This window comes from Equus quagga, chromosome 9 (genome assembly GCF_021613505.1).
Source record: "Equus quagga isolate Etosha38 chromosome 9, UCLA_HA_Equagga_1.0, whole genome shotgun sequence".
Taxonomy (NCBI): domain Eukaryota; kingdom Metazoa; phylum Chordata; class Mammalia; order Perissodactyla; family Equidae; genus Equus; species Equus quagga.
Genome location: NC_060275.1, coordinates 66,117,874 through 66,131,417, shown reverse-complemented (window position 1 = coordinate 66,131,417; position 13,544 = coordinate 66,117,874). Strand labels below are relative to the sequence as shown.

The 13,544-nt window shown below is 56.3% G+C and overlaps 1 protein-coding gene across 9 annotated transcripts in view; it reads right to left on the bottom strand.

Moving 5' to 3' along the window:
• The window catches only part of SLC27A1 (solute carrier family 27 member 1), a 34,895-nt gene extending 21,772 nt beyond the window's left edge, over window positions 1-13,123 (bottom strand). For 6 of the 9 annotated variants that reach the window (XM_046671615.1, XM_046671621.1, XM_046671618.1 and 3 more), the window contains exons 1-3: window positions 12,799-13,048; window positions 12,275-12,475; window positions 11,200-11,367 (exon numbers count right to left, since the gene is read on the bottom strand). In XM_046671615.1, coding sequence (XP_046527571.1) covers window positions 11,200-11,366 — 167 coding nt within the window. In that variant the 5' untranslated portion in view covers window position 11,367; window positions 12,275-12,475; window positions 12,799-13,048. Of the gene's footprint in view, window positions 1-11,199; window positions 11,368-12,274; window positions 12,476-12,798; window positions 13,049-13,075 lie in introns of those variants that run through there. The other 3 variants (XM_046671617.1, XM_046671620.1, XM_046671616.1) reach the window with 3 other exon arrangements.
• Between the last annotated feature and the right edge of the window lie 421 nt (window positions 13,124-13,544).

The window sequence follows — 13,544 nt, the reverse complement described above, 5'->3', positions numbered from 1 at the left end:
CCACTGCCAGCGTCTTTGTAAGAAAAGACACAGAGACGCAGAAGGGAAGGCCACGTGGAGACGGAGGCAGAAACTGGTGACACAGCCACAGCCGAGGACGCCTGGAGCCTGCAGCAGCCGGGAGAGGCGAGGAAGGGCCTCCCTGAGTCGCCAGGGAGCCACCCGCCCACACCTTGACTTTGGGCTTCTGGTCTCCAGCTGAGACAGCGAAGGCCCGTCATGTTAAGCCATCGAATTTGTGGTGACTTGCCATGGCAGCCCCAGGATGCTCACACAGCGGCCGCACACAGGACCTCCCTCTCTGGGCCTCATGGTAAATGGGGACAAGATCCTGCACCTTCTCGTCATCGTAGGGACGGAAGAGGCGGATGCAGGTTTTGGAGCATGGGGCCTGGCGCATCCTGGGTTCTCAATAATCTGCTGCTGTCCGTGCCCCGGAGGGACGCATTATCAGTCAGAAATCAGAAGTGAGCCAGCACTTTCTCTGCCCAGGGACTTCACTCACAGCCACCCCGCCAGGAAGAGAGAGGGACAAGCGTGTTCCCGAGCGGGGCTGAGCCCGCGGAGCGCCGGGGTGAGGTCGGCGAGGAGGCCGGGCGGCATCCGGGGGCCTGGTGCCAGCGCGGACGCCTCGAGCGCCTGCAGAGGCTGCGAGCCGCGGCACAGCCCAGGGAAGGAAAAGCGGCCTGGAGCGGACAGCCTTGGTTCAAATCCCACGCCACTGCCACCAGCTGTGGGGCTGGGCAGACCCTGCCCTCTCTGGGCCTTTTCCTTACTTGGCATAACAGGAGACTGAACCTACTGACCCCAAGGTGCTCTCCAGCTCAACAAAGTGACGGTACCGCCACCACCACCGCGCTATTCACAAACGAGGCGGGGCCAGAGCAGCGACCTGTCTGTCCACGGCGGAACAGTGCCATTCTCAGCCTAATATCTCGCAGGAGCATTAAGTGCCCGACAGAAAAGAAGGCTCGAATAAGGAGGATCCATCCGTATCCTGCCCAGCAGGGTCCTGCCTCGGCACTTCGCACTTGCTGTCGTCTGCCTGGACACTCTTCCTGCCCCCAGGGCTTTGCAAGGTTGGCTCCTTCTCGTCCGGCCACTTGTGCGGTGTCCCCTGCACCGAGCGCCCTGGCTGCAGCAGCCCCAGCACCCCGCCCCTCCCCACCAAGCTCTCCTTCTCGCCCCTTCCCGATGCTGTGCTATTTCCCCATTTCTTTCTCGACTGTCCCTCTCCCTCACTGGGCTGTGGGCTCCACGGGACAGAAAGAGCATCTGACGCACCCACAGCACCTCACAGCGACCATGGTGTCCCCCAGGTCTAGATGGGGTGTGACGCCCAGGAGGTCCTCGGGGACGGGCTGGACAAATGACTTTCTCCCATGCAGACCATGCAGACTCTGACCATCTCGCCGGCCCAGCCCGCCCGCCACCACACGCCCGGACCAGGGCAGTCAACTCCTCCTGGTCTCCTGGCTCTGCCCTGGGGCAGGCCCCACTCCTCGCAGACCCCCAGAGCCTGTGACTGTGGCCGTGTGCGGAAAAAGGGTCTTTGCAGATGTCATTAAGCTGAGGATCCTGAGAAGAGACCCTCCCGGAGCAGGGTGGGCCCTGAACCCAATGACAGGGGTCCTGAAAGACGCAGAGGGGCGGGCCATGTGGAGACGGGCACAGAGATGCGAGGGGTGTGGCCACAAGCCAAGGGCCGCCAGCAGCCCCCAGAAGCAGAGACAGCGGCCTGGGACAGCCTCCTCAGAGCCCGGGGCAGAAGCCAGCCCCTCGGCTGGACCCCTGACACCTGGTGTGGAAGCTCTGGCAGCACCAATGTCCGTAGTTTCCAGCCGCCCAGTGCGGGCCCCTGCGCCATGCCAGCCGCAGGGAACTACTACACTGTGCCTCCTCTCCAACGCTGCGCTGTCTCGCTTCCTGCTCCCACCCCAGTCCCCCCACGGGGACTCCACTCCCACTGCCTGGGAACAACTGCCTGCCTGGTTGCCCCAAACCCTCCTCACAGGGCCACCCTCCTCCTCCTCAGTGCAGGCAGCCTAGCTGTGCTGTTCTCCTGCTCAGAACCCTTCCCTGGGCACACGATACTCCTCTGCTCAGCATTCAAAGCTCTGGAGACCTGGCTCTGCCTGCTCACCCCACTGCCTCCCTCAGCTGCAAAACTGCCCACCTTATACACCTCTCCCCAATACATCAGCCCCTCTCAAACACCCGTGCAACATGGGACATGGCAGTCCCATGTTCCCTTTCTTCTGCCCAGGGAAGCTGTCATCAGCATGTGATGGCTGGAGCCACAGCAGCCAATATGAGACTGTGAGGGCACCCAGCCAGTGATGCCAAGCCTTTGCAGTGGGGATAGAAGAGCAGAAAAATAGATGGAACCTGGGTCAATGACAACACTGAGGCATGAACTGACCAAACTGAACCCACTTCATGTCCCAACTCCATGTTAACACATAGCTATACATGTTCCTTACTGTCGATGCCACTTCTGGTTGGGATTTCTACTACTCACACCCAAAAGCCTCCTCACAGAGAAGCCCTTCCTGCAGGGGCTGAGCCACTCATCAGGGCACCGCACTGAGGCACACCACACACTGGACATTACGACGGAACGGGGACACACAGGTGACCAAGCTATGTATGATCCCCACCCCCACAGGGTTCCCAATCTAGGGAGGGGAGGCAGATAACAACCAAAGGAAAAGCAACCAAAAGCAACGGGAGTTTTATGATCAGTTTCCCAAGAAGGAGACAAACAGGATGATGTGAGCACATAAAGTCAGACAGACTTTATCCACGGGGCCGGGGGCCCCTCTCGGAGGAAGAGACCTTTGCACCGAATGTGAAAGGATGGGAAGGAGCCAGCCATGGGTAAAGCTGGGGGAAATCATTCCAGACGGAGGACACTGCCAGTGCAAAGGCCCGGAGGCAGGAAGGAAACTGGCATGTTTAAAAGAGAGCAGGCCAGGGAGGAGGGAGGGAGGCAGAGAGCGTGACGAGACAGCACAGGGCTGGAATCTCTCTCCACGTCTCCAGATCATTCCAATCATTGGAGTATAGATTTGGGGCACATTAAAGTCGCATGGGGGAAATGGCAGCGTGATTCACTCATAGCTTCCAATGAGCAGAAGATGGGCAAGAACCTAAAAGTCCTTCTGTAGGGGAGGGGCTGCGTGAACAGCGGCTCATCCTTAGAACGGGAGGCTGCTCAGCCCTCGCGAGAGCGCTGCCCCCGCAGGTGGACAAGGAAGGAGCCCCCAGGTAAGTGGACAGGTCACGGGTGTGGTGGCAGAGACCGCAGATCGCACACCCAGACAGTGGCTGATCATTGTTCCTCCCCACATCCCCCAAACCAGCCAGTGAAGGGACTTTTTTTAAAGTGTGAACTCACGAAGACTGAAAAAATGGGAGTGGAGACCAAATCACCCCATTTTTGGAAGCTGGGGAGCAGTGGATGAGAGGTGGGGCCCCCAGGGGTGGGAGAAGGCCAAATCCGGGGCTGCAGTAGGGGACTGATAGACATCCATTTAAGAAGCGACCCCTCTATGAAATAAATAAGTCCTGGGCACGTAACGCAGTTAGTAACACTGCACTGCACGTATGAAAGTTGTGAAGAGAGTAGACACTAACAGTTCTCATCACAAGAAAAAGTATTTTGTAACTATGCACGATGACAGATATTAACCAGACATTGTGGTGATCATTTTACAATATATACAAATATCAAATCATTATGTTGTACACCTGAAACTAACAAAATGTTATATGTCAATTATATCTCAATAAATTTAAAAAAGAAGAAGCGACCCTTGCCACCCCAGAGAGGACTGGAGGTCCCTCCATGGGAGGGTTTCCAGGTGGGGATGTCACTGCTGGGCGGCGAGCCCCTCGGCCTCTGGCCCGCTGCACTTCTGGGAGGGCGCTGTCCAGGCGGGAGACCAGAAGAGCTTCCCACGGGGAATCTGAGTAGGCCCAGAGCAAAGACGCAGAGACACTGCCACGGGTCTCCCCAAAGCACCGCCTGGCCAGGTGACCCCATCGCGAGGCTCCCAGTTGACAGGACCCGCTCTCCCCACACATATCTGTGCTGAGATATGTGCCTTTACACCCAAGACTACCAGACCCGTGGGGATTTCCTCCAACGGGGATGACGAAGACTAAAATAAACAAAGAAGAACATCTTTAAGGAAAAAGAGATTGTGCAAAAGAGGAAAGAAAATTAATAAAGTCATGAATATCCCTGGAGATGTAAGAAGACATATTGTATCCATGGAAAAGAACAAGCTGCTGTAAAAAAGCGTCCAGGGAATGAAAAAACTATCCTGGAAAAGTAAAATATGAGGGCACCATAGAATGTACAACACAGAGTGACCCCTAATGGGAAATGTGAGCTGTAGCTAATAATAATGTATCAGTATTGGCGTCAATTGTAACAAGTACACTAATACAAGATCTTCATACAGGGGAAACCGGCGGGAGGTGAGCGGGTACATGGGAGCTCTCTGTACTTTCTGTTCAATTTTTCTGTAAACCTAAAACTGATAATAAAAAATGAAATCTATTAAAAAAAACAAGAAAAAAACAAAAATAAATAATAGTCTATTAATTTAAATAATCATAATTTGAAAATTTAAGTGTGAGAGCATAAGTTAAACATTAATAGAAGGGTTAGAAGATATATTTGAAGAAATATCATAGAAAGTGGGACAAGAAGACAGAGATTAAAAATAAAAAAGATAGGGCCGGCCCAGTGTCGCAGTGGTTAAGTTCGCACGTTCCACTTCTCTGCAGCCCACGGTTCGCTGGTCCGGATCCCGAGTGTGGACATGGCACCGCTTGGCAAGCCATGCTGTGGCAGCGTCCCACATACAAAGCAGAGGAAGATGAGCATGGACGTTAGCTCAGGGCCAGTCTTCCTCAGCAAAAAGAGGAGGATTGGCAGTAGTTAGCTCAGGGCTAATCTTCCTCAAAAAAAAATGAAAAAAAAGATTGGGGCTGGCCCTGTGGCCGAGTGGTTGAGTTCATGCACTCTGCTTCGGGAGCCCAGGGTTTTGCCAATTCCGATCCTGGGTGCGGACATGGCACCGCTCATCAAGCCATGCTGAGGCAGCATCCCACATGCCACAACTAGAAGGACCCACAACTAAAAAAATATATATATGCAACTATGTACCGGGGCGCTTTGGGAAGAAAAAGGAAAAATAAAATCTTTAAAATAAATAAATAAATAAAAAAGATAAGAAAATTAGAGAGCCAGACCAGAAGGTCCAACATCATATTCATTTAACAATTAGCTATCAAGCTGGACACTGCTCCAGGCACTCGACAATAGGGGTCCCAAGAAGAACAGAGGAAATCACCAATGATATCATTCGCGAAAACTTCCTTGACCTGAGGCCCCCCAACAGACCATACAACAGATGGAAATAGCCCACCATCTTGAAAAGATCTCACAAGCTTCCAGAAAGAAAAAACAGATCACTACAAAGGATCAGGAATCAGAAAGGCTTCAGACTTCTTAACAACAGCCATGATTTGAGAAGAAAATGAGAAATGACTTCAATTTTGAAGGAAAATAGTTTCCAACCTAGAAGACTATACCTAGACCATTATCAAGTGTGAGGTGGAAATAAAGATATTTTCATACATGGAGAGTCTCAAAATATTAACTTTCCATGTATGACTTCTACCAAAGCTGATAAAGATGTGCTCAATAAACTGAAGGAATAAACCAAACAGGAGGACTACCAGGGACCCAAACCAAGAAACAGGGTATCCAACCCAAGACAGAAGTGATGCTAACCCTCAGGAAGGCAGCTGGGAGCGAGCCAGGGTGACGGCTGCATACAGGTGCAGGGGCCAACCCACCCAGCCTGGACAGATTGGAGGCTAAGAGAGACTTCTGCACAAAGGTGGAGCTGAAAGCCCATCTGATGCTGTAAGTGTCGTGAGAGGAGAGAGAGAGAGACAGCTGTTGTGGAGTTTGGGCTTGAAGTAGAGATAAACACACAGAAAACTAACAAATACAAAGGCAATCAATAACCTCAGAGAAAACACATAAAGTTGCTCAGGAAATAAAAAGTGGTTATAGTATACTACATGGTTCCACCAAGAATACTGTTACAATCAAAACAATGTAAAAGCTGATTAATAACCTAACCCAAATATGATATACAGTCAATCCTCATTATTCACAGATCCCTTAACTGCAGATTCACCCACTCACTAAAATTTATTTGTAACCCCAAAATCAACATTTGCATTGCTTTCATAATCATTCAAGGACACACGCAGAGTGGCAAAAAAATTGAGTTACCAATGTGCATATTCCCAGGTTAGGTCAAACTAGGTGGCGTTCTGTCTTTTTGTTTCAGCTCATGTTGTAAACAAGCGTCCTTTTGGCAATCTATTTAGTACCAGATTTTTTGCATTTTTGTGCTTTTTGTTGGTGATTCTGCTGTTTAAAGTGGCCTCTAGTGGTCACGCTGAAGTGGTGTCTAGTCCTAAGCACAAGAAGGCTGGATGTGCCTTGTGGAGAAAACACATATTACATCAGTCTTGTTCAGGCAGGAGTGACTATGCCGTTGGCGTGAGTTCAACGGTAGTAAATCAACAATATAGAGAAGACGAGGTATCTTTAAACAGAACACACATAAACCAAGGCTCTGTACTGACTGGCTGATGGGAATGTTGTGACCAGAGGCTCCCAGGAACCTAACTCTGTATTTTCCCTAGAAACTCCACGTTTGCAGTGACTTTACAGAACAAAACTACCCCAAATACTGAGAATCCACTGTAATAACACCGGGACAATGAAGGGAGGGAAGGACGTGTGTCTGGGGGGTGGGATGCATGCATGTGCACAGGGACAGGAGGAGAGTGAGGACAGGGACGCGGGGTAAAGGGACGCCGACCCTCATCTTCCATGGAGGGAGATGAGCAGATCAAGTCTCAACTGAGACAAGGTACACGTCATATAAGCCGCTTAAAGACACGCAGATAAAGTCCAAAAGATTCAGACAAGAGGCAAGAGTCACCCTGGGAGGGAGGGAAGCGTGGCGGAGGCCGGGCAGGCAGCTGCGGCCCGAGGCAGAGGGCTGCGCGTCTGTCCCCGCGAGCTCCACGTCTGGGATAAGAGCGAAGACTACAGGTGTGACGGAAGGAGCGCGCCAGGCGAGCGGAGCTGGAGGACGGGCACGGGGCAGGAGGGGCTGCGAGGGCTTCTGTAACCAGACCTTGGGAAGGGGCACAGGATGCCTGCGAGGGGGACGCGCAGGGCTGGGGCAGCGGAGAGGGCAACAGTCACCGCAGACTCCCGTAACGTCTGCATTTTGTACCAGGTGTTATGTATTAACTATGACAAAACAAAAGTAAAAACGCAAAATATTAAACATTAGCTGTTTATACACCTACCTCCCTGGTCAGATCCTGGTGTCTCATCCAGTCAATCAATAAATCTAGTAGCCAAGCTGAGCAACCTCTGCATTTATTGAGCACCTGCTGTGTGCCAGGCACTGTGATAACCTTACAACCACCCTCCAAAGCAGGGTCCTAAGACCCCCATCTGTCAGATGATGGATGAGCTGGGGGCTCAGAAGTGAAGTAACACGCCCCAGGTCACACAGTGAGTTGGGGACAGAACAACCCAGAACCAGGCCTCCTGGCAGGGCCCCTCAGCTCCTCCTCAGGCTTGTCACAAAGCATCCGTCAAGCACCCACCATGTACCACGCGGCAGGTCTCAGTTGATGCCTCTGGAAGGAGAGGTGCAGCCCAAGGACTATGCTCACCCATCAGAGACCTGGGACTCAGGATGGCGTCCACAGGCCAGCAGGGGGCAGCACCAAGGCCCACACCAGACACGCTGCCTCGGGCACCAAGCTCCTAACTGCCGCCCTCACAGCCACCAACACACTCACTGCTGCACCAGTGCACAGGCCGCACAGCGAGAAACAGGAGCCGTGTCCGCAGCTGGCCCTGCTTGGATGCGCAAGCATCCTGGCGTGGCTGGCCTTCCCATGGCCTCTCCGGAGCACACCCACATGGGCAGGCAGTGGACTCCAGCGCCGGCTCCAGCCACGTGCCCAGGCCACCCTGCCTGGCAGCAGCCAAAGCCACCCCCACCCTGGGGACAAAGAGGCCACTGTCTGCCTCTTGGCCTTTCCCAAGGCCTCTTCTCGTCCCTCTGTTCCCTCTGCCCCCTCCTGCTTTCACCGTGAGCTCCAGGACACGGGGACAGGACAAAACCAAGGATGAACATGGTCAGATTTCATGCTGCAAGAGAGAACAAGTGGGGAGAACCGGGGCAGGGTGCTTAAATATTTTCTGAACCCAGGGTCTAAATGCAGTCCCTGCCCCCACCCCAGCACAGCACAGCGGCTAAGAACACAGACTCCGGAGCCCTGCCCTTCCCTGGCTGTGTGTTCCCGGGTAAATGACCTCACCTCTCTGTGCCCTGGTTCACCAACCTGTAAAATAGGATTGATTAACACTCCTTCTTCACAGGACTGTGAGAGCACTAGAACAAGCTGCGTTAGTTAGCTATTGCTGCCTAACAAATTACTCTAAAAATTACCGGCTAAACAACATTTATCATCTCCCAGTTTCTGTGGGTCAGGAATCTGGGAGCAGCTGACCTGGGTGGTTCTAATTCAGGGTCTCTGTGAGGCTTCACAAGGTGTCAGCTGGGCTGCGGTCACCTCAGTGCTTTACTGTGACAGAATCCACTTCCGAGCAGACGCACGGGGCCTCTCCACAGGGCTGCGTCGTGCCATGGCAGCCGGCCTCCCCCAGAGGGAGTGAAGGGAGAGAGCACTCAAGACAGAGGCCACCGTCTCCTTCGACTTCATCTCAGAAGCGACATCCCACGACTTCTGCTGTATTCTGTTTATTAGAAGGGGTCACGAGGTCCAGCCCACACTCCAAGGGAGATCAGACCAGGGCGTGAAGACCAGGAGGTGGGGCCATCTTCAAGGCCGCCTCCTGCAGAAACGCGTCAAGCCCTGTGTCAGGGACTCGGAGTGGACCCAGCTCCCGCCCTGTCCCCGGGGAGACAGCCGGCCAGATAGCCTGGCTCCATGGAGCAGAGCGGGGCCCAGGCAAGCCTAAGGAGGTGGATGCATCCTGTGCTCCTCTGTGTGCCATCCTGAGTGGGACCAGGGCCACAGCAGCACCAAGACCACCTTCCCCATCTGGGCCCCATGGAGCCCACGGTCTAGTGGGGGAAACAGACCCAAGATTTAAAGGCAGGAAAGCAGATCCATACGATAATTACGAAGGACAGATGCTGCTGGTGGTGACAAGCCTAGCTTTGGAGCCACACTGCCTGGGTTCAAGTCCTGCCCCCACCATTTGCCACCTCAATGACCTTGGGCAAGTGACAAAACCATGCTGTGCCTCAGTTTGCTCACCTGTAGGGTGGTGACAAGAGAGGACTCAGCTCACAAGGCCGTTGGGGGGGCTTAAAGAAGTCGTGCTTAGCATGGTGCCTGGCGCCGAGGGAGCCCTCTAAGTGCTGGCCATTGTACCAGAGAGCAAAAAGGTGGGAGGGTCTACAGAGACACAGTGGCAGGGGAGGGCGCTCCAAGAAGGTGACATATAAGCCACAGCATGACAAAAATGCAGACCAGAGGAAGAGTGATCCAGACTGAGCAGGGGAGCAGCAAGTGCAAAGGCCCTGGGGCTGGAACAAGGCTGAGCTGGTTTAGGACCAGCAAAGAGGCCAGCGTAGCTGGAAGAGTGACAAAGGAAAGGAGAGAAGGCGGGGGACGTGATCAGGAACCTCACGTGGTCTAGATTCCAAGGGCAACAAGCAGCTGTGGGAGGGTGCTGAGCACGAAAATTCGGCAAAGGGTGCCCTGAGGGAGGCAACATCAGAAAGCATCAGCAGGCAAAAGGAAGCCTGGTGTGCTCCAGGCAGAGGGAGCAGCCTGAGCATGACAAGGCAAGCTGACGTGGGGGCCAGGTGAACGTGGAGGGGGGAGCAGCCAGTGGGCAGGAGCGAGGTCGGCAGGACCTCACGCACCCAGCTGAAGGCTGAGTTTCTCTGCAGAGGATGGGGTCCTGGAGGGTGTGTGAATGGAGGGCGCAGTCAGATCTGCATGTCAGAAAGACTGAGGGCAGGGCAGGTGGAAAGGACGGGTTCTAGAAGGTTCAGAAGCAGTCAGTTTGGAGGAACTCTCTGCAGCTCCACACCATCCCTGCACTCGCAGAGACTCAGTTCTTAACCGGGCAGTGGAGAAGTAAGGAGGAGGAGCCAGAGGACAGGGCGCCGGCCCGCGAGGCGCTGCGTCTGGCAGTCCCACAGCAGGTGCTCAGGTCCTCTCTCCCGGGCACTCTCACTGATATTTGCTCCCATGGAGACCTCCAACAACACCTATTCACCCCGTAGGACCCCAACAGCTTCTTTGAGCAAGCCCCTCAGAAGCCCTGGAGACCTTCCAAGGATGCCTGCACACAACACCTGAATCCCCTCCCCAGAGACCCAGTCTCCAGAGAACCCCAAACAAGTCTTGGAACGTACAGCAACCTCCCCACAGAGCCTGAACAAGCCCCAAGGCCCCGCACAGACCCCAAACTCTCAAGGAGCATGCCGGCCACAAAGAAACCTGTAAACGGCCCCGAGGAGACACACACCCCTCAAAGACCCTGAAGGTCCTTTACGGAGGCCCTGAGAAGCCCTTCACGCGCCCCCAGAAAGCCCTAAGTAGACCCAAAGTGTCCTGGTAGGCCCGAGGGACCACTGGGTCGCCCCTGTGAACCCCTAGGGACCTGCCAGAGTCTCTGAAGAGGCCCCAGAGGCCTCCCACAGTCACCAAGGCCCCACAGAGACCCCAGAATCCCCACGACTTCCCAGTCGGCCCCAGCTTTCTGGAACTCTACCAGCTGCCCAAAGACCCCCAAGATGCCCTCCAGTCCCCTGAGGTCTCCCAAGCAGTCTCAAGAACTTGCAACCTACTCATCTCCCTCCAGAGTCCCTCAAGCTGTGCGGGGCAGACACCCTCAGAGCCCCCGAACGTGCCACTCTTTCAGGCCCCGGCCCCGCCCCTAGCCCCGCCGCCGTATGCAAAACCTGTCCCCCAAGCCCTCGGCGCCCCCCACGCCGCGCCTGCAGCCCCCTTCAGTTCGCCCCCAGGGCGCGCAGCCCGTCCCCGGCCGGCCGCGACCCGGGACCAGGCCCGGGCTGCACTCACAAGAGGTCCCGCCGCGCGGTCTTGCAGACGATGCGCAGGAAACGCCAGCCGCCGCCGCCCACGTAGACGCCGAGGGCCGCCGCTGCGCTCCAGGTCCACGGCAGCCCCAGCAGCCATAACAGCACCAGCGAGGCCACGGAGACCCAGCTCGCACCCGGCGCCCGCATCCTGGGGAGGCAGAGAGCGCTGAGGCGGCGGGCCGCTCCGGCCACCTCGGTCAGCCGGCCCCGCCCCCAGGCCCCGGCTCCGCCCCCAGGACAAGCCCGGGCCGCCCCCCTCGAGCTGACTCCGCCCCATGCCTCGGATTGGCTCCGTTCTGGCCAGACTCCGCCCCATCCCATCTTGGCCCAGGCCTCCTTGCTTCTAGCCCGGCCCAGGCTTCTCTGCCAATCATTAGTACAGGCCACGCCCACACACGGTTCTTCCGCCCCGTCAGTCACTGTCAAGCCCCGCCCCATGCCTTGACCCAGCTGCGAGATTCTGGGCCCAAGCTCCACACTGCGGTCTTGACTCGCAAGCCTTGTCCCCACCACATACCTAGGCCCTTCCCAACCGCTCAATCAGGCCCCGCTCCCATGCCATGACCTAGCCGCTGTCCTTGGTCCCAGTATCCATCCCCACGCCCGTCCGGCCACAGTCCTGGGCTTTCCTCCAGGTCCCGCCTCTACTCCATCCCCGCCACTCATTGGGCCCGGCTGGGAACATACGCCCCGCCCGCTCGGAACTAGGCCCCGCCCCCAGCCCTGGGCCTGGCCCAGGTTCCACCCCTGAACACCCGCCCGCCCTCAGGCTTTGGCCCAGTCACCACCCCCTGGGCTCCCTCCCGCCCACCCAGCGCCCTAGGCCCCGCCCCCTGCCCGCCCCGGCCCGCCCCAAGGCCTTCTTCCGACCTGTCTGGCTCAGAGCCCCCCAGCCGCATAGCCGAGGCCCGCCTCCTTCCGGAGGCTACAGTCATGGAGAGGGTGCTTCGGCCAGAGAGGCGGCGGCCAACGAGACCCAGGGGCTAGAACGGCCCGGTGGGGACGGCCGCTGTCTCCATGGCAACCAAGCTCCTCCCCCCGTCCTCCAGCCGTACGTTTAGGAAATACGTGCGTCACGCGGTCCCCGGCAGTGGTTCCTCGGTGCTCCCAGCCCCGGCGCTCCCAGCCCGATCCCTCGGTGGCATCTAGGATTCGTAGCCCGGGGAACCAGAAAATTCCAGTTCACGCTCAGGGCCTGTCCGTACTGGATTCTTGCCCCAGCTTGTCCTAAATCCACGCCTCAAAGCCTCTTCGGTCTGAAACACATTCCAGGGACCCAGGGGCGTCCTAAAGTCACAGCCTAGGGGCCCTAGCAGGTTATAAATCCAAACCCCACCTCAATCTTAGAGATCTATTTCAAGGATCCAGCTAATTCGGAATCTATATCCCAAAATCTGGTCAGTAAAGGCTCAATGTAACACCTCAGGAGCCCAGAGAGGACAAAATCCACACGCCAGGTCCCCACCCTTCCATTATTTGCACCCCAAGGTCCTAAATGCTCACTCAGAGAAAGCCCTCCTGCAGATCAGGCGCGGGCCAGCGCTGGCCTGGCTGCTCACCACCCTGTTCCCTGGCTGACCTGAAGCCGCTCACAGACCCTCAGTCTTGGCCGCTCCCTCGCCGGCTCCCAGAAGCTCAGGCAGAAGGCGGGCAAGGACGATGAGAACAAGACGGAGGACCCAAACTTAGCCCGAGCAGGTGGGCCTCCGGGCATGTGGTTCTGCAGACTCCTGGGCCCTGCTCTGCCTGCGCTCTGGCCGTGCGGGCCTCTGTCTCGGACCCCTCCCTCTCCAAGCTCCCCTTCTTCTGCCCCTACCCGCCCCCGCCCCGTTTGTTAGCTGCCCTGCTTGACCGACCTTCCCAGCGCTCTCCTTGGGAGGCGGCCAGGGCCTGCCTCCAGCGCCATTTGGAGGACAGGGCAGGACAGGAGCTCATCCCTCCCCCCCACCCGCCCCCACGCTGCCATTGGTCCCCGCGGGCTGCCCAGGGTGGGTGGAAGGGGGGCGAGGAGACAGATCCGGAGGACAGGCCCAGAGCCAGCCACTGATCTGCTACTTTTTTGGCCAGGGGTCAGCGGAGTCAGCGACGACCAGCAACTACAGCCGGGTTCCTACCCTGCCAGGTAGCACTGTTGTGATCACCCCATTTTACAGGCACAGAAGCCGAGAGCTGCGCCTGTCACATTAGCTGGGGCTGAGATTCATTCATTCACAAATGTGGGCTCCAGGCTTGCTCTCCCTCCTCCCTCTCCTCTTCCCGTTTCCTTCCTCCCTAAATTTCTCCTCCCCTCCTCCTTTTTGCCATGATTCCCTTCATCCTTCCACC